General features: G+C 48.6%; 1 protein-coding gene across 1 annotated transcript in view; it reads right to left on the bottom strand.

The window, feature by feature from the left end:
- The window catches only part of WDR70 (WD repeat domain 70), a 1,742,574-nt gene that overhangs the window by 154,622 nt on the left and 1,561,536 nt on the right, over positions 1 to 26,416 (bottom strand). Inside the window, exon 15 of the mRNA XM_086960548.1 lies at positions 16,958 to 17,074. Coding sequence (XP_086816674.1) covers positions 16,958 to 17,074 — 117 coding nt within the window. The remainder of the gene's footprint in view (positions 1 to 16,957; positions 17,075 to 26,416) is intronic.

Raw genomic sequence — 26,416 nt, 5'->3', positions numbered from 1 at the left:
AGTTTCTTGAGATGGCGGAGAGTGAAGAATGCTCTTTTTGCTGAGTTTTTTATGTGGGCCTGGAGGGTTAGGATGTTGTCAATGGTGACACCAAGTGAATTTACGGAGTTTGATAAGGTGAGTGTACAGTTGAGGGCATTGAGGTCAGTGATCCATGTTTGGATAAGAAGAGGGTTAATTTTGGAGAGAAGAGAATGATTTCCGTTTTTTTTAGGGTTGAGTTTGAGGTGGTTGGAGTGGAACCAGGATTAGATGTTAATCAGCGTGTTGTTAAGGTGTAGAACATCGGAGTGGGTTCTGATCTTATGTTACAGTTGGGTGTCGTCAGCGCAGAGGTGGTTGCTGATTCTAGCTTGTTTTAGAATGAGGGTAAGGGGTTCCATAAAGATATTGAAGAGAGAGGGGGCGAGAATAGAACCCTGGGGGACGCTGAGGGAGACGGGAGTAGGGATAGAGAGGCAGTTGTGGATTTTAATTTGTTGTGGTCTGTGTCTGGCTATTAAGGCCAAATCGAACTTTGAGCGCATTAAGCAAGGCAGGGGGTTAACAGTATCAAATGCGCCAGAGAGGTCGAGGAGAATGAGTAGGCAGGTCTCAGAGAGTGATGGATGTCGTCTACAATATTTAGTATTGCAATTTCTGTTCTGCAGCCTTTTCGGAAGCCGGATTGTAAGGAGTCGAGTAGGTTACAGGTGTCAATGTGTTTGTCCAGTTGAAGAAGGGCATATTTTTCAAGAGCTTTGGAAAGGAGGGGGAGGTTAGAGATGGGGTGGAGATTATTAAGGTCAGCATTGGGATTTTTAAGAATGGGAGTGATTTTTCCGAGTTGGAGGGGGGAGGGGACACAAACCGAGGAAAGGGAGGAGTTAATGATGGTGGTCCAATAAGGAGCAATGATGTGCTTTGGAGCCAGAACAAGGTTAGCAGGGAGAGGGTCTTTGGTGTGTGAGGATGGTTTAAGTTTAGAGATGATGTTCGAGACTTCAAGCTTAGTAACTGGGTGGAAATTGTGCCAGAAGGCATTGTTTTTAGGCTGTGAATTAGAAAGGCTGTTTTTAGGAGGGGAAATGGTAGGAAGGGTATGAGAAGTTAGGGGGTGTTAATAGAGAGGGGGTTGGGAGGAAGAGTCAGCGATAGATAGGGGAAAAGGAGGGATCTGAGATGTTAGGAAAGATTGGTCTATTATGGCTATCTTTTCGGAGAAGAAGTTAGCAATTTCTTCGCATCGGTGAGTTGTGGCCGTCAGGGTTGGGGGCGTAAGGGAAGTTAGGTTTCGAACTATATTGGACAGTTCTCTGGGTCTATTCTTTGCACGGTCGAGTTGAGTACGGAAGAAGGAGGCCTTTTCCATGAAGATGTGTTTCTTGTACGTGGCTCTGGCAGATCTGAATAGAGCAAGATGGGCGGGGGAAAGGTGTTGTCTCCATGTTCTTTCTGTAAGTCTAAGAACACGTCTTTCATCATTGGGGTTGGAGTTGGGCCATGATTTAGATGGAATGTTTCTTAGGGTTTTTAGTTTGGACGGGGCAATTTGATCTAAGACATCAATGACCGTTTTGTTAAAATGTTCAGTGAGTTTGTTAGCATTTAAGGAGAGAGGGGTGAGAAGAAGTTAGGCTTGGAGTTTGGACTCAAGTTCACAAGGGGGGGATACAATTCAAATTTCTGGTCCATTTAGATGTCTTAATGTTATTGGTGTCGGGGAGTGGAGCCGACATTGCAATGGAGGTAAGAATGAGGTGATGGTCAGACCAGTCGATTGTGATGATGTTGGAGAGGGAAGCCAAGTCGTTGTTGGCAATGATGGTGTCAAGATGACCCTTTGGAGTGGGTGGGAGAGTGGCAGAGTTGATTGAGTTCATTAATCTCAAGAAGATTGGTGAGGAGGTTGACTAAGGGGTCATCAGTCACGTTCCAGTAGAGATTGAAATCTCCAAGGAAGAGACTTTTTGAGTTGGAGAGAGACGATTGAGTAGGAAGCTCGGATAGTTCCACCACGAAGGGAAGTGGGTCACCAGGAGGTGGTAGATATTATATAGACGAATCGGGGAGAATCTTGGGACTTAAGTTCGACTTCGAGGTATTCAAGGTGTTGTAGGTGGGGTTCTTGACAAGGGACAGTTGAAGTTGATTTTTTAAAGCTGATCGCTAGTCCACCCCCTATTCTCTCAGTTCTGTCTTTTCTGATGAAAGAGTAACCCATGGGAATAGTAGGTCAAGGATAGAAGTAGAGTGGTCATGTAGCCAGTTTTCCGTGAGGAAGGCGATGTCAATGGCTTCGCTAAAGATAGTTTCTTACATTTTGATTGCATGCCGAACAGTCGAACTGCAGTTAACGAGCATGCAGTCGAGGGGTTTATGGATGTCTTTGGGGGGAGAGCGTGAGTGGATGGTGGTACGTTGGGCTGGGAGTCCGGGGAGGGGGGAAAAGGGGAATCTGCAGGTCCCCACAAAACCGGGAATGTAGGAGTGAGGGTGGGGAGGGACGTTGATCAAGGAATTAGGAAGGTAGGAGTTGCAGAGGTCAAGGATGTCGGGAAGAGATGAGAAGACTCAAAGTACGGAGGGGACTATGAGTACGGCAGCCAAGGGGTGTAGTGTTCCATGGTTTGTGATTAGAGAATCGTTGTGGGTCAGGGAGGATGGGGTTAGAGTTATTAATGAGGGACTTGGAGTAGAGGAAGGTGAAATCTTCTCTCAGCCGTGTAAGTTCAGTCATCAAGGTTAAGAGGTTGCGTTCAATGTTGGACAGAATAAGGATGAAAGTTATGGCGGGATATCCCACGTATTTTTAAAAGCATTGCACAGATACAGCGGACTATCTGGAGTCGGTGACCCTTCCGGCCCTGGACCCAGTGCAGGCGGAGCACCTGGAACGTAGTATTCACGTAGAGGAGGTGATAGCCGCCATCTCCAGGCTCAAGCATGGGAAGGCCCCGGGCCCGGGCGGTTACACGTCCTTGTTTTATAAGACCTTTTGCCCGGTTGTGGCACCTATCCTTGCTCGCTTATTCAACTCCTTCTCTGCACCGGGAGCCATTCCGCCGGACCTATTAAGAGCAACGGTCTCGGTAATTCCGAAACCAGGGAAGGACCGGACCCTCTGCGGCTCGTACAGGCCAATATCCCTCCTGAATGTTGACCTAAAGCTATATACAGGGATTCTGGCGCCAAGACTGGCTTTACATCTGCCGGGCCTGGTAGAGGCTGATCAGGCTGGATTTGTCCCAGGTCGACAAACAGTCGATAATTACCAAGAGAGTGGTGCACGTCTTGGGGAAGGCCTCACGGATTCCGGGAGAGAGAATGTTGTTGTCGGTGGACGCGGAGAAAGCATTTGATCGCGTTCATTGGCCCTATCTTGAACAGGTGCTCCGGAAGATGGGTATCGGAGAGAAGTTCTGTTCGATGATCTTTAATTGTTACAAGTCCCCTTCGGCTACAGTTCGAGTTAATGGCTGCAGCTCCCGCAGCTTCGAGATAGAAAGGGGTACTAGACAAGGGTGCCCCCTTTCCCCACTTCTCTTTGCCCTCTATATGGAGATGTTTGCCCAGAGGATTCGCCAGAACCCGGATGCGATAGGGGTTAAGATGGGGCGATATGTCCATACGGTTAGTCTCTATGCGGACGATGTCCTATTGACCCTGGATGACCCGACACGGGCCCTCCCGGCATGCATTAAGGAACTGGAAGATTTCTCGAAAGTGGCGGGCTTCAAGATGAACATGGGCAAGTCAGCGGCCCTGGATGTGTCCCTGACAGCGGATACAAGACGAGATCTGCAGAGGCTTTTTCCTATGCAGTGGTCGTCATCCCTGGTACCTTACCTGGGGATTCTGTTAGCACCGACGTTGCCAGCAATGGTAGCGGCCAATTACGCATCTCTGGGCAGGAAAATTAAAGAAGAGCTAGCTCGCTGGGGTAAAGGAATGTTGTCCTGGCTCGGCAGAATAGCTGCGGTCAAGATGACGGTCTTACCCCAGATCCTGTATCTCTTTCGGGCCTTGCCGCTCCAACCGCCTACGGGATGGATCAGACAGACGCAAGCAGATATTGCACGTTTCATCTGGCAGGGTCGCAAGCCGAGAATGAAGAGGGTTCTCTCCACACTGGCCTCGGAGGTGGGAGGCCTTGGCATCCCAGATCTCCGGAAATATTTTCAGGCAGCGCAGTTGCGCTACCTTGTGGAATGGAGCAAATGGGAATCTGACAAGCATTGGCTCTTTCAGGATCAGGCGGTGGCGGGGCGTCCCTTACAGGAGGTGCCATTCTTGCGCGGATCCACCGCCCCCCAACCTATACGCTTCCTATGTCACGCGAGTCCCCTTGAGAGTGTGGGACGCTGTTAATGAAGTTCACGACCTCACCACATTCCCCTCGCCTTTCACGTCGATAGTAGAGAACCCTGATTTCTCCCCAGGTCTAGAACCGGGCGCGTTCACGCACTGGAGGGCAGCGGGCTGCCGTGCGCTCTTCCAGATGTATGACTCGGAGGGGGTGGTCCCTTTTCAGCACCTGAAGCAGGAATTCCAACTGACTGAGGCAGAGAGGTTAAGGTACATGCAAGTTAGGCATTGGGCGCTCCAGCCGCAGGTACGAGATACTGCAGATGAAGCCGTACGAGAGGTGGTTAATAACTCGCACCTCTGACGCCAAACTGATCACGGACCTCTATAAATTCCTGCAACCCCCCCCCCATTTCACTTTTATAACCCTGGCAGGGAACGCTGGAATAGAGAGCTGGGGAGGACGCTCAGTCATAAGGAATGGGATCAGATTGCATACCACGCAAGACACTCCGCATACCACACAGGACTCACAGAAACATTCACAAAGGTGTCCACGTATTGGTATTATACCCCGGAGAGACTACATGAAATGAATAGGAATATTGGGAAGGCGTGTTGGAGGGAATGTGGACAGACGGGGACTCTCACGCATGTGCTTTGGGACTGCCCCCTGTTGAGGGAATACTGGACGGAGATCATTGATGAGATAGACGCTCACTTTGAGGTAGAATTGCCACGCTTCCCGGCGTATGTTTTGTTGGGCCTCCCGAATGGGCTGATGTACCCGCTGAAGTCCCATAGAGGTCGGCAAATAGCAATTGCACTGGGATCGGCGATCCAGAACATATTGATACATTGGCGCACTACCACAGTCCCCTCCATCACGGGCTGGCTCCATAGACTTTGGCATGTCCTAGGCATGGAAAAACTATTGCTTATGGTGGCGGGGGACGTGGAGCAATTTGATGAGTTGTGGCGACCCTTTCCATACCTTTCCATACCTGGCTGAAGAGAGCAGTCGACATCTGTTTGCCCGCTACTAAGTGCAGAGGCAATGTTCATCGCCCTCCAGCCCCTTGGTACAATGATGAATTACAACTAGAAAAAACCAAGTGCAAGGCATTAGAGCGGAAGTGGCGCAAACATTACGATCCTTTAAAAAAGGAAATTTATCGTAGTGCCAGAAACCTCTACCACAGAGCATGCACGAGAGCCAAGGCTTGTTACATAACTGAGACTATCAACACAGCCGCAAACAAAGCACGGACTCTTTTTAACACTTTTAAGGAACTGGCCGGAGCAAATTCTATGGCTGCCGCACCTCCCCTGACCCCTCAAAAATGTCAAAATCTTGCCACGTATTTTGTGGAAAAGATAGAGAAGATTATTGCCAATATTAATCCTCTGATGAGGGACGACGGGGAAGTTCCGTCCCCATTTTTGGCAAATCAAGTAGGACCACGGCTTGACTCTTGGCCACTTATTTCTTTGGACATTCTGAAATCCTTAGCCGCGTCCATTAAATCAGGCTCTCCCTGTGATCCTCTCCCCATCAACATCCTGAGGCAGCTGGACGACCCAGCTCTGGGGACTATTGCTGATACATTAAATGCCTCCATCCATCTGGCAACTGTTCCTGCGGCTTGGAAGCATGCCATGGTCAGCCCTCTATTGAAAAAGCCGGCGGCTGATCCAGAGGTGCTGGCCAACTACCGCCCAATTTCCCTGTTACCTGCGTTCTCTAAGATCTTAGAGAAGCACATTCACGGTGTACTCTCAATGTACACTGAGAACAATAATTTACTCCATTTTACTCAGTCAGGTTTTAGGGCAGGCCATTCTACCGAGTCCGCCCTCTTGGGAGTCACCGAAAAGATTAGGGGACTTTTGGATGAGGGGCAAACGGTTGCTCTGGTCTTACTTGACCTTAGTGCGGCCTTCGACACCATCTCACACAACAGACTACTTGCTAGGCTGAGTGATGATGGTGTCGGAGGGAAAGCGCTTGACTGGATCGCGTCCTACTTGAGCAACCGGACGTTTCAGATCTCGTCCTCGCAAGCTCAGTCAGACACCTTTCTGTCTCCACATGGTGTGCCTCAGGGCTCAATCTTGAGCCCGTTGTTTTTTAATCTGTATCTCCGCCCACTCGCCGATCTAGCTGAGCGAGTTGGCTTAGAACTTATGTCCTATGCGGATGATTCGCAGATTATTTTTTCCCTTACCAACGCAAAGCCTTCATCCCCCTCTGCGTTGAAAACAGGCCTTCAGGAAGTCTTCAGCTGGATGTCAACTAATCAGCTGAAGCTTAACGGGGAGAAGACGGAGATTCTTCTCCTAGGGAAAAAGAGAGATCTATGGCAGGATACCCATTGGCCGCCCTCCCTGGGTGCTTTCCCCTGCCCGGCCACCCAAGTCAGAAACTTAGGGGTATGCATTGATGACTCTTTATCAATGAAACAGCAGGTAAACAAAGTAGCTGGCACGTGCTTTACCATCCTGAAATGGTTACGGAAGATCATCTGGATGCTGCCTATGGATACCCAGAAGACCGTAGTCAATGCACTGATTACATCTAGGCTTGACTACGGTAACATCTTATACCTGGGCTCCAATTTAGCTGTGATTAGGCGGCTCCAACTGGTCCAAAATTCCGCCGCCAGGCTGCTTTGTAAGATCCCTAGGACAGCTAGGATATCAAAGTACCTGAAGGACCTTCACTGGCTTAGGGTCGAGAATCGGGTCCGGTTCAAAGCATTGACCTACATGTTTAGGATCAAGGCAGGGACCGCACCAAAGTACCTGCAGGATCTGGTTAGGCCCTACGTTCCTGAACGAAACCTCCGCTCCTCCAATGGAGCCAATTTTGTGGTTCCTAGATTTAAACTGGCCCGTATGGGGGGAAAGTCTTTCTCCCATCTGGGACCAGTTCTTTGGAACTCTTTGCCTTTAGCCCTGCGTAAGGAGGTAAATCTCGCCAGTTTCAAGAAAGGTGTAAAAACCTGGCTCTTTGATAAATAATTGCAGGCTTCTAATAGGTTGTTTTCTGCGCTTTCGGTGTTTTCTCAGCTCTCACAACTTCTGCGCCGGGAAACCCTTTGTGGGTATCTGTGCGCATTATAAGTGCAAAAAATAAATAAATAAATAAATAAAATTCATGCGCTTTTGACCACAGAATTTAGAGAACTTACATGTCCGAGGTACCTTAGACTCCTGAGACTAACACCTCCTGAAGACCCAACCAACTAAACAGACATGAGATGGGGACTCATGGGGTGGGGGGTGGGGTAGGGCAGCAGGACGAATCAATGCTTAAGCACTGGACGGGGGGAGGTTGGGAGGGAGTTGGGGGGAGTTGGGGTGTTGGGGGGAGGGTCCAGGGGGGGAGGGAGAGTTGGATTCTTGCTTTTCCTTTCTTTAGCTTTTCAGCCTCACCGACAGTGGCAAACATGTTCAGCTTTTTCTCAAAAGAACCTTATCTGCGGTAGCCACTGTCTATTACCATGCTTTGATTACTTTCGCTTCGACATTTTTGATTGTAATGTGCATACCCCTCCCCTTCTTTGTCCCCTTCCCTTCTATGTTTTGCCTTAATAAAAAACTTTAAACCTAAAAGCATTGCACAGCAGGAGGCAGCATATAAAATCATGACCCGTTGGAATTATACCCCCTTAGGCTGCAAAAAAATGTTCCCCGGCTTCGTTTCGCTCTGCTGGCGATGCCAGGCCGCCCAGGGTACATTCATGCACATATGGCGGTCTTGCCCACTCATAAATTTGGGAAAGGAGTTCTGAGCCACATTAGGGAGGTGGTGGGGTTTCCATACCGAGTGCCCCGGGGGTAACGATTCTAGGACTCCGTCCGATGTCCCTTAAAGCCATGATAGACTCGGACTGGCGCTTGATCCTTCACATGCTTACTGCAGCAAAACAGGTCACAGCCCTTCACTGAAAGAAGGCCTTTGCACCCCCGTCCTCGGTATGGCTCTCTCGTCTATGGCATGTCATGGCAATGCAACTCCTCTCACATAGACTTACCCACACCGATGCTAAATTTGAGCGCACATGGCAGACCCTAGTCTCACACCTCACTCAACTGGAACATGCTCGATTTGTTCCTCCCCGCTTGCGAGCTCTCCAGCTCTTTGCCGACCCCTTACTTCCAAGAAGTGAGCCCTGTTGGGACGGTCTCTAGTGTAACTTTTGTTATATAGTATTCAACCTGGGTTGAGTTTTTTCTTTGCTCCACACCCTATGGCTGTCTTTTGTGCACCATATCTTATAGGCTCACTACTGTGGACTAACAACATGCGCAATGTAATTTGCCTGTTAATATCTGCCTACTGTTGCTTACTATCTGGTGAATGCTGATGTTTTCCTTTTTTATTGCGTATAAATTCAATAAAAGAGATTTAAACAAAAAAGCACAAAACTCACCACAAAGTACTAAAAAGTAGCAGAGGCACAGCAGAGCCCATAGCAGAACTTATCCCTTTAAACTGAAAGAAATCCTATTCAGGGCAGAAAACTATTTCCCACTTGCCCCTTCTAATGAGCCTGTATACCCGACTAACTCTAGTTCAGTGTAATGAAAAGCTTTCCGAGGTAGGTCAAAACATAAAGGATATCACATTATGGTTTTCTGATAGTTATTTGTTTGGGAGCTCCATTGCCAACACAAGAGCTCTTATCACCTTCCTGTTTTACCATAAAAAAGAAGGGTGATTCAGCAGGAGATTTCAAACAATGGCGGAATACACTAGCAATTCTATGTCAGGACTGGAGGCTTCAGATTATGCTTTTGCTTTCTCCACTGTTTATCATAACCAAACTCACAGCAGCCCGGAAAAGCACTTCAGTCAGAAAAAATTCAAAATCCCCAAAAAGAGGGATTAGGAACATTAGCCCGGTATCCTCTCACTGCCGGAGACCGCGCTGAGGAGGGGAGCCATGCGGAGCCTTCGCCGCCTGAACCTAGACGCCCGCTTTGGCTGTACTGCCAACTTTGACGCCCCTCGGGGTCAGTAACTGCGGTTTTACAGTGTGAACGCCTCCGGGATGGTACGGTTGCACCAACGGCGTTTTTCACCGCATTTTCGTGTGCAGGCCCAGTTTTGGGCTATTTGCTAGTGAATAGTGCCCTACTTTATAAAGCGCGCAGGGGGGCGGCACGGACCCGGTCTCGTAGAGAGGGTTCACGCGCTTAGAGGCTGGTGCTGCCTCAGTTTGATTGCTTGGTTCCACCAGCCCCAAACCACAATTATTAGCCTTTGGCTGGCCCATACGCTGGTTCTGCGGTGACCAGTGTGTACCCCCACCGGCCTTACGCTTACTACCCGCGTGGGAGCTCCAATATGGAGGAGGGATACTACGCAGAAGAGGGGGAGACTCATCAATATTTAAATGATGAGGAGTTTTATGCGGCTGTAGACAGCTCAATTTATAGGTGTGTGCAAGAGATAGTAGGCCCGATGGAGGATAGGCTTTCCGCGCGTATAGTGGAGGAATGTGGGAAGCTGCGGCCAGCTTCTGAGGTTGGGCCAGCACCCGTAGAGGGGGACCCGCCTGCGCCTAAATAGCTTTGCAGGGACAGGGACACCGGAAGAGCGCAAGGTGTGGACAAGGGAGCCTTCGAGCACCTTTGTGACGCTTTTCTGGCTAAGGCGACCGATGTTGCCCCTGCGCCGCTTCCGGCCCCGGGACCTTCAGTGGCGACAGGGACAGCTCCTTCCTCCCCAGGACACGGACGATGACGAGGAGTCAGTGCGGTCCTGGCGGCCGTCCAGCTCTGCGGCCGAGTTACCGCAGGATACGTCAGGCATGCTGGACCGGACGAGATTGTTCACCCGAGGTCGGCGGCTTGGGCACCTGGGGACAAGGTCGCGAAGTTTGTGGCGGAGCGTCTCCGCAAACCCCAGGAGAAGGAGGTGAGAAGTTGTCTGAGGGGAGAGTGTCCACGTCCCACTCTGGAAGGAAAAGTAGCCATGACACCTGAGTTGGATGGGAAAATGGCCACATTTATGGCGAAGTTCGTCAAGGACCCTCGTAAGGGGATTGACAGTTCCTGGCGTTAATGTCAGGACAAGTTGCTGGACGCGATAGGCCCGATTACGAAGATTTTAAATATGGCTGAGGAAGCTAAGGTATAGGGTTCCCCCATATCCCCAGACGTGCTGTCGAATTGGGCACAGAGAGTCGTCATATTTTTGGAGAATGCCAACTGAGCCCTCTCGAAGGAGCGTCGTCGCTCCCTATTGATTAAGTTGGACCCCAAGATGGGGGATTTGGCCTCTTCGGAGGCGGGAGCAGTAGCGCAAGGCGGTCTGTTTGGGGACCCTTTTATTAAGGAGCTGGGGAAATTTGTTTCAACTTTCACCTCCCTGGACAAGGCCCAGTCCAGCATAAAACAGTTGTTTCAGCAGCGTTTTTCCAGGGGGGCTGGTCGCGGTAGGGGCCTCACGAACGGCCGTGGTTAGAACATTCCCAGCAAAGGGCAAGGCTCCGGCAGAGGCCAGTACAACACCTCAGAGAACTATAACAACTTTTAACCGACCCGAGGTCAGCGCTTCAGAGGGCGCGGCGGTTTCAGGAACGACGCTGGAAACAGTGGTTCCCACTGTAAGTGTAATCCCCGCAGATCGGGTGCAAATTGGGGGCCGGTTAGCTTTTTCCCAGAGGCCTGGGCAGCGATTACGGCGGACGCATGGGTCCTTCAAACCGTGTGAGATTTCCGTATAGAGTTCTACGATCGGCCATACCAACTGGAGGTCCCACGCCCTATAAACCTTTCCCTGGCTGATGCGCAGTGGATCGACGAAGAGGTATCAGCGCTTTTACGCAAAGGGGCCATTTGTCGGACAACGCGTCATCCCCACGGTTTCCTCAGCAACATTTTCCTAGTGGAGAAAGTTGACGGGGGCAAGAGGCCTGTGATCAATCTCAAGGAGTTCAATGGTTGGCTTGTCTACCGCCATTTCAAGATGGAAGGAATTTATCTTCTCCAAGATGTTTTGCTTCCAAACGACGGGATGGTCAGCTAAACCTCAAAGATGCGTACCTGGTGGTTCCAATTCATGCTCCCCATCGTCGGTTCCTTCAGTTTCTCTGGCAGGGTCAGGTTTTCGAGTTTACGGCCTTTCCATTCGGCTTTTGTCGGCCCCTTGGTGGTTTCACCAAGTTGTTGCATCCGGCAGTGGAGGTCCTACGGGGTCAGGGCATTCGGATGATTGTCTACTTGGACGACGTCATGTTAATGGCCCAGTGCCCCGACAGGTTAGTACTTCAACTCAATCAGACGTTATCCTTGCTACAAAGTCTCGGTTTCATCATCAACACAGACAAATCAGTTTTCACCCAGTCTTAGGAAATAACTTTCCTGGGGTTCGTCGTGGATTCTTTGCAGGCCACTCTAAGTCTCTCATCTCGGAAGATGGCCAAAATTCGTCATGTGCTGAAGCAGACGATTTCCAAGTCGCACACCTCCCTACGTCACATTGCCAGAGTGGTAGGACTTCTTTCCTCTTCCATTCAGGCAATCTTTCCGGGGCCCCTCCATTATCGGGCTCTTCAGCGTCTCAAAGCGCATCACCTCCGGAGAGGGTTGTCCTAAGCCCAGATGGTTCCACTATCGGAGGAGGTGAAGGAAGAAATTATCTGGTGGCTCTCCCCTTTTCTGAATCATCTCCCATATGGAGGCATGGAACGGCCGGGCGATTTTCGGATCCGTTTCGGACTTGGTAAAAGAATCGGACACCAGCAGGTCAGGCTGGGGGGCTCGCTGCAGGGAATTCTCCACAGGCGGCGCTTGGTCGTCAGAAGAGCAACAGCTCCAAATCAATTGCTTGGAGCTTTTCGCAGGATCTTTCGCAGTCCGCGGCTGGACCAAAGATTCCGCAAAGACTTGTGTACTTCTGCGAATGGACAATGTCTCAGCGGTTCGATACGTCAACCATCTGGGAGGTCAACGATCCCGAGCGCTGGCGGATCTAGCTTAAGATTTTTGGGACTATTGTCTGGCTCATCATGTCTCTGTGACGGCGGAATACTTTCAGGGCCAAGCCAACCAAGTGGCGGATTGGCACTCGAGGTACCTGAGAGACTCCAGTCTTTGGAGATTAGACGTCCGAGTGTTCCAATGGTTGAACGAACTATGGGGTCCTTTTTCGGTGGACCTGTTTGCATGTCGCTTGGATTACCAACTGTCACGCTTCTTCAGTTGAAGGCCGGATCCTCTCGCTGAGGCCACGGATTCGTTCCTCCAGGATTGGAGTCAGGAATGGCCTTATGCGTTTCCTCCATTTTCGATGGTGGTGCGGGCGGCGGCCCACCTCCGGCGCCAGAATGCGGAGGTGGCAATGGTACGCCTTTTTGGAGGTCGCAAGTCTGGTTTCCAGTTCTTCTGGAACTTTCTTGGGATTCTCCAATCCTACTCCCCCGGCTCCCTCATCTTCTTCTCAATCCTGACGGGGAACTGCATCACCTCATAATGCAGAATTCTCTTCGCCTCATGGCATGGCGACTTACCGGAGACGTTGGTCGCTCCCTTGATGCGCTTTAGGTTAAATCTGCTCATTATAAATTAAATTTCAATCCCAGGCCTTTCAAACTCAGCTGAACATTTTTTGTCACAGGCCTGGGTGGACAGCACAGCAAAAAGGTACTGATCAGCCTGGACCAGGTGGGTTCTTTGGTGTATTCGACAGGACCTCGATCCCCTGGTCGCAGGCGTTGTTCCCATCCTAAATTTTTTGTCTGAGTTAGTGTCAGACGGTCTGGCCCATCGCACTATTAACGGGATGCGTTCTGCAATCTCGGCGGCGCACGAGCAGGTGGATGGGTGTCCCGGTCAGGGAACATCCTTTTGTGTGTAAACTGCTTAGAGGGGTGAGGCTTTCTTTACCCCCGGAGCCGCGCTATTCAGTCCTATGGGACGTGAATGTTGTGTTGAATCTTTTTCTTTCTTGGCAACACAACAAGTATCTGTTTTTGAAAGAACTGTCGGCCAAATTGGCTATGCTCCTGTGTTTGGTGTTGTGTCGTAGGGGCTCGGATGTGCGGGCCTTGGACATCTCGGCGCAGATTTTTTCCCCGGAAGGGGTTACTTTTACTGTGGGACGCCGCAACAAAGTCTGCGACAAGATCAATCTCGTATCCGGCTTTTGCGGACTTTCCCAAACTTTGTGTGGTGCAGTGCTTGCTTATAAACGTATGAGGATGTCACTATTGAACTTCGCCCCCCGGGTGAGAGGCAGTTATTAATTGCCTTGCGGAAACCACACAAAGCTGTTTCCTCTCCCACGATCCCCAGATTGGTGAGGTGGGTCTTGCTGGAAGCAGGCATTGATACTAAAATGTTCGGGGCACATTCGGCTAGGGGGCCATGGCCTCAAAACCTTTCTCTTTTGGAGGACTTGTTGCGGGCAGCGGATTGGTCCTCGGATTCCACATTTAAGAGGTTTTATTTCAAACCATTTGTGGACATTGCGAATCTGGTGGTTAGTAAGCTTTCAACAAGCATAATCTGAAGCCTCCGGTCCTGACATAGAATCGAAATTTGCCTATCTTAGTAACGGTAAATTTCAATTCTATTAAGGACACGGAGGCAAGGATTATCCCTCCCAGACCTCCGGGGGAGATCCCAAACCTGTATGAGAGTAAGTAAGCAGGTTTGGATTTTCCTGGTCAATTGTTTATTGGTATTGTTAATGCAATTCTTGTTCCAGTGAAGAGTGGTTTGCATTCAGATTTTCGTTGGCTTTACCACGCTTACGTTGTTGTGTCTCTTCCGCTAGGTAATGAAGGATCAAAACAGGACCGTTGAAGGGTTGGCGTGGCTCGCGCGAAGAAAGAGGAAGAGGGCACAAGATGGACGCTCTATCTGCATGTTATGGACACTGTGAAAGGACTATCATTCGGTTGATACCTATGGACTGATGGGAGATGTAGTTTTCCTGATGTATTTTCTTCTGATGTAATGTTCCTAATCCCGTGTTTGGGATTTTTAATTTTTTCTGAATTAAGTGCTTTTCTGGTCTGCTGTGAGTTTGGTTACAATAAACAGTGGAGAAAGGAAAAGCCTAATCCTTGCCTCCGTTTCCTTAATAGAATTGAAACTTACCGTTACTAAGCTAGGCAAATTTCGATTCACCAGTGAATGGGATTTTGTAAATGTAGGGTTCTGGGTCCATAATAGCATACATTTTTATAAAACAGAACCCAAGCTCGAGGAATGTTATTGAACAGGCAATTTCAAGTATAATGAGGGAAGAAATGCTTCTGATTAATCAAATATATTATTATAAATCCCATGATGCAACTAAATTATTGATTTGGAAAGTGCAACCAAATTGCAACCAAAGAATTCGCAGATGGGTAAGATAAGAAGTTACTTTCAAGATGACCAAGTAAGAAGTTGGTAGAACAATAAGGTGATGACAACATGACACTCATATGGTTCAACGAATTCTTTGGTTACGTTATGTCTAATATGACCTTCATTATACAATTCTTAAATACGGTGAATGCACACATGTGGATTATTTCTGACACGTGGTCAAAAACTATATTTGTTGGGGGTTGCTCTTATCATATGTGAGGTAATCCTGAAAAAGCTGATTCAGTGCATCAATGACACATACTAGATCAGGATTATTTTGGACAACTGTAATAATCTACATTTCGCACAAGTAACCCTGGTCCAGAAGTTTCACATAGAACACAAATCTGTGACTGTGAGTGCCTGTACATTGAACTGTCTTTTAATAATTATTCATTAAGAGCTACAAGGGCCACAGCAGATGAGGTTAACTCAAAGAAGATAAATAGGGCATCTGTTTGTCAGTCAGATAATTTAATTTCCTGACCATGTCCCATAATGATATCTAGATACGTTTTAATAAAATTTCTTCTACTTCCATGAGCCTATAGAAAGATCTTCTACATGACATGTTTCTCACTCTTCACTGGTAACGGACCTGAACCTCCCACTGCTTGAAAACATTGTTTCTGAAGGTAGGTCAGTAAAAATGGTCTTAGAATTCCTTCAAAAGCAAAGTATCGTAATTTACAAAAATAAATCACAGGTTCAGTTATTCTACAGGGGCACAGAGGGGCAGCAACGGGAAGAAGCCCAAAACAGCAGGTGAGAGGATCCTGAGAATGGCACTAGAAGCTACTTAGCAAGTGGCAAATTCTGATAATCGAGAATCAGTAGCCAGATTACAGGCTATTACTGCACTCACCTCAACCTCTACCAGGGCAAGCTTTCCATTTTACACAAGCTTAGTAGGCCCTAACATGTAATTTATACTGGTTATGCGAAATTTCCGATGCATTCGGATAAAAATACTTTTGTGTGAACAATGCAAACAAGCAGAACGTGAGAGGCTGTTGTTTGCAGCACTTGTGTTTGTTACACTATTTATTAGCACAAAATGTGTCCTCTCATCCAAAATGTATATGAGAACGTATTTCATTGTAAAATATAGAGCTAAATGACACATGTATTTCAAAGATGTTTCTCAAAATGTCATAGCTTTTCTCTAAAGGAAATTATACGATTTTTACATACCCCTAATATTTAGCAGCACCTTTGAACAGAGACTCAAATCTAGAGTATGTTTCTGTAATACATTCATGTAGTTTACAAGATTAGTTTAAAATGCAAATTTAATCCGGTGTGTTAGTGGCTATACCCAAAAGTTCAAGTTGTAACAGGAAACCAATTTTTAAGATGTAGGTCTAGCTCAAGCACACAGAAGCATGCACAGCAGACAAACAAAAGACGAGCATATGTTCTTGGAAAAAATAAAAGTGATTATAGTGAATGTGTATTAGCAAAATATTGATACAAATCAACGGTTCATATCATTGCAAGTGTGGAATTTGTCTAAATTCATCTGTAAAGTATTATCATCTGTTAGTATTCACTTCAGTGACTAAGTATTTGTGTAGACATTTTTGCAAAAGGTCTCAAATTAGAAAAAACAGATCTGAAAACACAAAAGCTTTTTCAAATAATAGTTTAAAGAAGTTGTCGAAAATGTTTCCGATGGTTCCTTATTCATCACGGGACAGGGCTAGGATTAGGTTAAGGGTTCAAATCTATGTTCTGGTTTATGTTTAGAGTATGGATTAGCATAGTTAAAGACTGAGATAAAATCTTGCTAAAATCCTCCCTAAAAATATATATATTTAAAAGATGGGAAAATATAAGGGTTAGTCTCTGGTTCACATGTTCGGGCTAAATTTACTGTAAGGTGGAGGCTAATTATTCTGTATTGAATTAGTGTTGGTAATTGGACTAAAATTAAGATGCAGCCCACGTTCAGGCTTAGTAGGATATGGATAAAAACAGTTTTTGTGCAAATAACATCCTAGGTTAATGTGCAAATACCATCCTAGGTTAATGTCATTTTTGGCTTCATGGATGATTTTTGGGTGAGAGATTTTAAATGTACTGGGGGGGTGGGATTTCGAAATTATGCAAACAAATGTCAATAAAATCCACTTACAAGAAAGTTGCACAGATACTAATTATTTGTTCTTTTGCAACTTCTAAAAGCTCCTAGTAGTCTTCATGGTAGCCTGCAGTGGAACAGTGGGGTTGCCGGGAGCTTATGTTCAGAGGCTGACAGAACGGCTACATTAACAACACAACAGTAACTTACCTGGGCCTGCCACGGGTGGTTCAGGTTTATGAGATTTTAAAGGATCAAGACGATCTTTTTCCAGTTGTTTTCTTGTACTTCGCTGACGAGGCTCCCTGAACATTGGAAGAGCATGAGCTGCAAAGGAAAAGAACCAACATCTCTAGTTACTATAAGGAAAGAAGTGAGGAACCATACTTCAGTTGTATATTTCCTCTTTCTGTTTAGTAACATAAAAATACCTATTTTTGTACCCCTTTTTAAATGTAGTGAGTTACTTAAAACACTTCCCAATGAATAGTGCAGTATTGCCATATAATTATTTACTGAACAGTATTTAATGAACATACATTTTATCTGCACGGACTACAGGGTGATGCTGGAGCTTAATAATCGTGATGTCTGTAGTCGCCCGTAGATCTATGACCTTATTATCTAGAACATGCTACAAAAGTCTGCATTTTTGACATCTTCAACCCGAGTTTATGATTAAGAAGTGTTCAAGAAAAAGAATGTGAGTAACACCCAACACAGGCACACACACACACAAGTAGTCGTACATTGCATGCTGGCAATTGCCACCTACCTGCCAGGCCCTAAAAACCATTCCCAAAATTCAATTTACATTCGCCACACTGTAAATAATCTATAACATGTATTCGATCTATACACATTTCAGGTGTACATATCTCCCTCGAGAGCACTTCATGTAAAATTATATACTTTTATGGTGCCCATTTTTTTCATCACAAAAACATCAAAGTATGAGCAGTCCCTCAACTACGTTACAAAAAAAGACCACCATATGAGACAATTACGATTTAGGACCTAACAAACAAAAATACTTTTTTAGAATTAGATACGAGTGTGAAATTTCATGGTGTCAATTGACTGGCAAAGAAAGCCAATAAACTGAGCCTGAAGACTGCATAAGATCTGACCGAATCATAACCAGGCACGTGCAAGTTATACAGACACCTACCTATACATAACGCATATTACCCCATGCACTTTCCCCTTTAGAACCTGTGATCTGCAGTATGAAGTGCTTTAGATACCAATTTCTTATACCGGAGGACTTGCAGTACTACTGCAACTCATTTGCATCCGGGAATGCACACAACTCTCCTCAAGAAGACACTTAAGATTACGAAACATCCCAAGGGCCCAGGCAGAACTACATGTGTAAATCACAGGTCAGTTTACATGCTGTTTCAAGTTTTTACCATGCAAAAGACCGACTTGTACACTGAAACACAATTTAGAATCAGAACTGTAAGTTTTTCACGACAGAGGGAACTGGTGGGTTTGGCAATACTCTTTAAAGGTATAAGATGATAGTGATGTCCTTTTGCATTTTCCGGCAGTAGTGCCATATCACCAATAGACAAATCTATTGCAGTTATTAGAAAAACATGAATCGCAAGGCAGGATGAACAAGCATTGGCATAGCCAATAGGTCACGCTTTTGGTACCTTATATGTGTTTAGCCATGCAACACTGGATGTTGTTTAATCAAGGCTATTGTGCTGGATAACTAAACATTTATAATGTCCAAAAGGCGAGACCTATTGGCTATGCATTGGGGGGCCTTATACGTGTTTAGGTAGATCTATTGACTTTGCCAATGTTTCTAAGCTGTGCTGTAGAGAAGTGTGGCTGCTGTGCAGCATGCTGAGAAGTTGTAATTAAAAGTGTAAGAAGCACTGAGTGATGCTGTGCTGGCCCTGAGTGATGCTGTGGTGGTGCTGAGTGATGCTGTGGTAGCACATAGTGATGCTGTGGTGGTACTGATTGATGCTGTGGTGGCGCTGAGTGATGCTGTGGTGGCGCTGAATGATGCTGTGGTAGCGCATAGTGGTGCTGTGGTGGGACTGATTGATGCTGTGGTGACGCTGAGTGATGCGGTAGTAGCGCATAGTGATGCTGTGGTGGTACTGAGTGATGCTGTGGTGTTCCAGAGTGATGTTGTGGTGGTGCTGAGTGATGCTGTGGTGGCGCTTTGTGATGATGTGATGGTGCCGACTGATGCTGTGGTGGTGCTGAGCAAGGCTGTGATCGCCCTGAGTGATGCTGTGGTGGTGTTGTGTGACGCTGTGGTGGTGCTGACTGATGCTGTGGTGGTGCTGACTGATGCTGTGATGGCGCTGAGTGATATTGTTGTGTTCCTGAGTGATGCTGTGGTGCTGCCGAGTGATGTTGTGGTAGTGCTGAGTGATCCTGTTGTGTTGTTGAGTGATGCAGTGTTGGCCCTGAGTGATGATGTGGTGTCGCTGAGTGATGATGTGGTGTCGCTGAGTCAAGTTGTGGTGGTGATGAGTGATGCTGTGGTGGTGGTGCTGCGTGTTGATGTGGTGGCGTAGAGTGATGCTGGGGTGGTGTAGAGTGATGCTGGGGTGGTGTAGAGTGATGCTGGGGTGGTGTAGAGTGATGCTGGGGTGGTGTAGAGTGATGCTGTGGTGGCGCTGAGTGATGCTGTGGTGGCCCGGAGTGATGCTGTGGTGGCCCGGAGTGATGCTGTGGTGGCCCGGAGTGATGCTGTTGTGGCCCTGAGTGATGCTGTTGTGGCCCTGAGTGATGCTGTTGTGGCCCTGAGTGATATTGTTGTGGCCTTGAGGGACGCTGTGGTGGTGCTGTGTGTTGCTGTTGTTGCACTGAGTGATGTGGTGCTGGTGCTGAGTGACACTGGTGGTGCTGAGTGACGCTGTGGTGGTGCTGAGGGACGCTGTGGTGGTGCTGAGGGACGATGTGGTGGTGCTGAGGGACGCTGTGGTGGCGCTGAGTGATGTTTTGGTGGCACTGAGTGATGATTTGGTGGTGCTGAGTGATGCTTTGGTTGCACTGAGTGATGCTGTTGTGGCACTGCGTGATGCTGTGTGGCGCTGAGTAATGCTGACGCATATGTGTAGGAGGTGAGAAATTACTTGCAATTTATGTGACAATAACCACTGCTTTGATTTTTTTTAATGTTTAGATTTCCTTTGTAACGTGCCACTCCCAGAAGAAGGTGCCGCTCACTGACCTGCTTTGTGTCCAACTGAGGAACTGCTCTTTTACCCTCCTTTGAACCCGCATTCCCTGAGGCGGTGGTCGGCTGGTGGGAGCGTGACTGCAATCGGCAGTCTGTCATCTCGCTCTCAGCGCGACCCGCCCAGGTCGTAGTGCGTTGCTTGTGCCCAGGAAAAGCCTACCGGGGGACTGCGAGGCCCAGAAACCACCGCTCCCTGCAGCCGGCGCCTCTTCCCCCGGCGGCCACGCCCACTGATTTGAACGCTCTTTAAAAACCTTTCGCGCCACCCGCTGCGCGGGTGCCGCTCACTGACCTGCTTTGTGTCCAACTGAGGAACTGCTCTTTTACCCTCCTTTGAACCCGCATTCCCTGAGGCGGTGGTCGGCTGGTGGGAGCGTGACTGCAATCGGCAGTCTGTCATCTCGCTCTCAGCGCGACCCGCCCAGGTCGTAGTGCGTTGCTTGTGCCCAGGAAAAGCCTACCGGGGGACTGCGAGGCCCAGAAACCACCGCTCCCTGCAGCCGGCGCCTCTTCCCCCGGCGGCCACGCCCACTGATTTGAACGCTCTTTAAAAACCTTTCGCGCCACCCGCTGCGCGGGTGCCGCTCACTGACCTGCTTTGTGTCCAACTGAGGAACTGCTCTTTTACCCTCCTTTGAACCCGCATTCCCTGAGGCGGTGGTCGGCTGGTGGGAGCGTGACTGCAATCGGCAGTCTGTCATCTCGCTCTCAGCGCGACCCGCCCAGGTCGTAGTGCGTTGCTTGTGCCCAGGAAAAGCCTACCGGGGGACTGCGAGGCCCAGAAACCACCGCTCCCTGCAGCCGGCGCCTCTTCCCCCGGCGGCCACGCCCACTGATTTGAACGCTCTTTAAAAACCTTTCGCGCCACCCGCTGCGCGGGTGCCGCTCACTGACCTGCTTTGTGTCCAACTGAGGAACTGCTCTTTTACCCTCCTTTGAACCCGCATTCCCTGAGGCGGTGGTCGGCTGGTGGGAGCGTGACTGCAATCGGCAGTCTGTCATCTCGCTCTCAGCGCGACCCGCCCAGGTCGTAGTGCGTTGCTTGTGCCCAGGAAAAGCCTACCGGGGGACTGCGAGGCCCAGAAACCACCGCTCCCTGCAGCCGGCGCCTCTTCCCCCGGCGGCCACGCCCACTGATTTGAACGCTCTTTAAAAACCTTTCGCGCCACCCGCTGCGCGGGTGCCGCTCACTGACCTGCTTTGTGTCCAACTGAGGAACTGCTCTTTTACCCTCCTTTGAACCCGCATTCCCTGAGGCGGTGGTCGGCTGGTGGGAGCGTGACTGCAATCGGCAGTCTGTCATCTCGCTCTCAGCGCGACCCGCCCAGGTCGTAGTGCGTTGCTTGTGCCCAGGAAAAGCCTACCGGGGGACTGCGAGGCCCAGAAACCACCGCTCCCTGCAGCCGGCGCCTCTTCCCCCGGCGGCCACGCCCACTGATTTGAACGCTCTTTAAAAACCTTTCGCGCCACCCGCTGCGCGGGTGCCGCTCACTGACCTGCTTTGTGTCCAACTGAGGAACTGCTCTTTTACCCTCCTTTGAACCCGCATTCCCTGAGGCGGTGGTCGGCTGGTGGGAGCGTGACTGCAATCGGCAGTCTGTCATCTCGCTCTCAGCGCGACCCGCCCAGGTCGTAGTGCGTTGCTTGTGCCCAGGAAAAGCCTACCGGGGGACTGCGAGGCCCAGAAACCACCGCTCCCTGCAGCCGGCGCCTCTTCCCCCGGCGGCCACGCCCACTGATTTGAACGCTCTTTAAAAACCTTTCGCGCCACCCGCTGCGCGGGTGCCGCTCACTGACCTGCTTTGTGTCCAACTGAGGAACTGCTCTTTTACCCTCCTTTGAACCCGCATTCCCTGAGGCGGTGGTCGGCTGGTGGGAGCGTGACTGCAATCGGCAGTCTGTCATCTCGCTCTCAGCGCGACCCGCCCAGGTCGTAGTGCGTTGCTTGTGCCCAGGAAAAGCCTACCGGGGGACTGCGAGGCCCAGAAACCACCGCTCCCTGCAGCCGGTGCCTCTTCCCCCGGCGGCCACGCCCACTGATTTGAACGCTCTTTAAAAACCTTTCGCGCCACCCGCTGCGCGGGTGCCGCTCACTGACCTGCTTTGTGTCCAACTGAGGAACTGCTCTTTTACCCTCCTTTGAACCCGCATTCCCTGAGGCGGTGGTCGGCTGGTGGGAGCGTGACTGCAATCGGCAGTCTGTCATCTCGCTCTCAGCGCGACCCGCCCAGGTCGTAGTGCGTTGCTTGTGCCCAGGAAAAGCCTACCGGGGGACTGCGAGGCCCAGAAACCACCGCTCCCTGCAGCCGGCGCCTCTTCCCCCGGCGGCCACGCCCCTCCTCCTTTCTCTACTTCTACATAGCCTCTGACGCGCCGCGGGTCGCGCCGCGGGTCGCAGCCCGGGGCGAAGACCCGGGCAAAGACCGGGCCGTTTTAGGCCGTTAGAGGCCGGTAGAGACTGGACTGGGCAACCCCCCTAACATCTATATTTTAATCTGACTCTTCTCCATTGTATTATTTTACGCATCCTCTGTGTTTCCTAATTCAATAGTAATAGAAATGGTTTTAACGAGAGGGAACAAAACCAAAGTCCCCACAGCAGCGGGTAAACTGCTTGGCCCCATGGACGACTTTCTAGCGAAGGCCAACACACTCATAGATGAAAGTATATCTATAATTGAAGAGAGGGTCTCCCTAGATCTGGCATTCGCAAAAAGATCCTCATTAGGTACCCTAGCGGAAGCTAGATCTCCAATACTAGTAGCCTCAAACGCTGAGTTGGTGCCGACTAGGGAGAGACGTAGCCTACCAAATACAGTCGATCTATCAGTCTCGCAACTAGCGGATTCCCAACTCAGCTATGACCTAGAGAAAACCCCAGAATTGCTCCCAACAACACCGGCGCAAATCTCCTCACTAGAAAAAAGAATAGAAAGGGGCAGGAGGGAGGGAGCAATTAGCAAAAACAGGGCTTCCGGACATTTAAATACACCCGTAAACCGGAGAACACCACCAAACATTTCATTAATTCAAAATGATAGGGGGTCACATATTGAGACTCTAGCATCATTCCACCAGATAGAGAAGGAACCACCTTGCCCGACAGTCCCGGACCTTCAACCCAGTAAACAAACCGTAGTCGACTTGAACTTGGTGGAGACCCAGGAATTAACTCTTCCTAGCATAGCTAATGTAGTTAAACATGCTTTACTACCCTTAGAACACCGGTTAGCAGTCATAGAATCACAAATCTCCAAGCTACTAAAAAACCAACAGCCATCTCTTCCGACATGTCCTCAAAAACTGCCTGGAAATAATAATAAAAAATTAACTAACACTAACGTAACAAACGTCAATCAATCTATTCCCAATCCACAACAAAAGACCCTACGAATAATAACTCCAAACCCCCCCCCAAATAAAAATACCACTAATCCGACTAAAACAACAAAAACAGTGTCAGCCCAAAGTTCTGTTAGTAACTTACAACAGACAAACACTGCGACCGCCCCAGTTGCGGCCGTTAATACCGATAGGACTCAGAAGCCCATTACCAGCACAGTCAATAAAACCCCAGCAAAAAACCCGAATAAAACAGCAACGAAAACCCTACTCCCTCCACCCGTACCGCCAAAAACACCTGTAGACAGGTCCAAGAGGAATACTGCAAGGAATCCTGGTCCTCCAAGACTCCCGGCAGAGTTTCCCCCTGAGGCCTCACCCTACGTGGTGGTTATGGCTGGAGTTCCAGAATTAACAGATCTCACCCCAGAACCGGTCTGGTCCCTAAAAAACAAGGCCCAGCATTGGCTCCAGACCAACCGCCCAATTCCATCCTCCTGGCGTGGTAGAATTAGATCTGTAGCTAGGGTCCCGTGGGTGGGCAATACCAGAAAAACTATTCCTGGGGATTGCATAACAATCACCTTCGAGGATCCTCGAATAGCGGATTATGTATGTGCCTGGGAAGACATTACCCCAAATGGAGGAATTAAGATCAAGTCACTCTCCTTCTTTTATCCCTTTAGGCAAGTGGACGGATACATACAGGAGCAGGAACCTCCCTGGTCCGTCCCCTTCCCTAGGCAGGATGACCAATTAAACATCCGATACCACGGTCCCCCCAATCTGTATGAGCCAGACTACTCATGGCATGCAGTGAGACACCGTTATCAGGGAGGAAGGTGGGATGATAGAAAACCTTATACGCAATGGCCCCCACACAGAGAACAACCACGATGGGATCCATGGCACAACATCCCGCTAAACAATAGGTATAGCGGTTTAGAACTGGTTGATTGACCACTAGCAGAAATTTCCCCTACTAACACCCAATTATCTTTTTCGCCACAACCCGCCATCACTGTCCAAACTATAGGTAATGAAGATCCTATAACCCTAGAAGCTGATTCTGGAAATGATTCCTTACAAATCATAGTAACCTACTGGAACACTGCGGGCCTACGCAATAAAATCAACGATGGCTCCGCACAGGAATTCTTAAACCCAAATCAAATAATCTGTCTCCAGGAGACATGGTCTGTAGAAGAATTGCATATTCAAGGCTATAAAACCTACAACGTCCCAGCAATAACCAGTACTATGGGTAGACCAAAAGGCGGTCTTACCACCTATATTTCAAACTCTCTACTTCTTAGTAAGGTGGATACACTCTCCCAGGACTCCAACCACCAAATCTTAGCACTAACCCTTCCCAATAAGGACATAATTATCCTGGTTAACATATATAATAACTTACTTGATGATAAGTTTATAACTCTCCTTACCAATTTAACTGATAAATTGAAACAAATCCAACACCGGTCCCCTGCAAATAAGGCAACCAATATAATTTGGGGAGGTGATTTCAATCTCCACCCCTGTACAGCTCCTGATCTGGTGTGCTGTGGGATAGTTGACGAATTTAATGCTCCACTATCTCACTTCGTCCACACTAAACTAGGAAATATAATTAATATCGCTTTATCTGATTTGGATCTCCAGATTGTTAATCATCCAAAAGCAGATCCGAACGAATTTATCCCGACCTATGTGGGCAGAGGACACAAGACCACAGTAGATTTTATATTCCTTTCTCAAAATATAATGACCAAACTGAAGGAATTCGAGGTCACAGTCACCCCTCTCAGCGACCATGCGGCCTTAAAAATAACACTATTCGTCCCAGCTAATGCCTCCCACAAACTGGAGATGGCGATCACCCTCAAGCAGAATAGGATCCAGGTTGGTAAACACAATGGACTGACTATTAAATGGGCCAAAATCAACCCAGCACATATAATGAAAAAACTAATAACTCGGTCCTATCCCAATATAGTGAAATGCCTGGATCTCACAACTAGCCATAAGGAAGTCCTTAGAAATTTTAACCTAATATTAGATGTTATAAAGGACCTACTTACTTCCAAACCTAAGGTAAACCGCGACAATAAACCAAAGTGGTTTAATAGTAACTGCACAGCGGCCCTATCAAAGCTAAAATCTGCACTTAAAAATAACCCACGTGATCTGGTTCAGATCCAGCTCCTGAGGCGCCAATACATAGGGGAAAGAAAGCTGAGAACGGCCCAACTCAAACAAAAACTATGGGACGATCTCCATCAAGGCGCAGTTTCAAAAAACAGTGACCTGTTCTGGCGTACAGTCAGATCCCCGTTCCTTACAGAAAAGGACACCCCTAAAATCGAGGTCGCCATCGATGAAAATACATGGGTCTCTCACTTTGGGGAAATTTTCAAAAACACCCTACCAACAGAACCCTTACCCCCCAATGTGAACTATCCCATTTTGGTGCCCTTCGATATTCCAGACCTCATAGATGCCTTGCAGAGCAGCAAATTAGGTAAGGCACCAGGACCCGATGGGGTTCCGGTGGACCTTTTTAAAAGCAATCAAGATTTATGGGCCCCAATATTAACCAGAGTATGTATTGCAGCAGCGAGCGAGGGAATCCTCACCTCTTGGACAAAGTCAATAATGGTCCCCATCTTTAAAAAGGGGGACCGGCAAGACGTAAAATGCTACCGGCCCATTTCGCTGCTGGACTCGCTCGGAAAGGTAGTGGGAAGAGTGATACTCGAGCGTCTCCAGCAGTGGACTGAGGAAAGGGGCATAATTTCGGATATACAATTCGGTTTCCGAGAAGGCTTTGGTACTCTGGAGCAGGTCCTCAATCTCACCCTAATAATGGGGAAATACACACAGGCCACCCCCACGAAAATATATATGGTCTTTGTAGACCTCTCCGCAGCTTTTGATTGTGTTTCTCACACAAAGCTGTGGAGGGTCTTAGCCCAACTAGGAGTAGATCCACCTCTGTTAGATTTCCTCAGAGAGCTCTACACTGGGGCCACAGCGAGAGTACGTTTTGGCATCAATGGAGAGTTGACGTCCGCATTTAGTGTAGAGCGCGGGGTGAGGCAGGGATG

Source organism: Lissotriton vulgaris, chromosome 3_1 (genome assembly GCF_964263255.1).
Source record: "Lissotriton vulgaris chromosome 3_1, aLisVul1.2, whole genome shotgun sequence".
Taxonomy (NCBI): domain Eukaryota; kingdom Metazoa; phylum Chordata; class Amphibia; order Caudata; family Salamandridae; genus Lissotriton; species Lissotriton vulgaris.
This window is presented reverse-complemented; position numbering and strand designations above follow the sequence as displayed.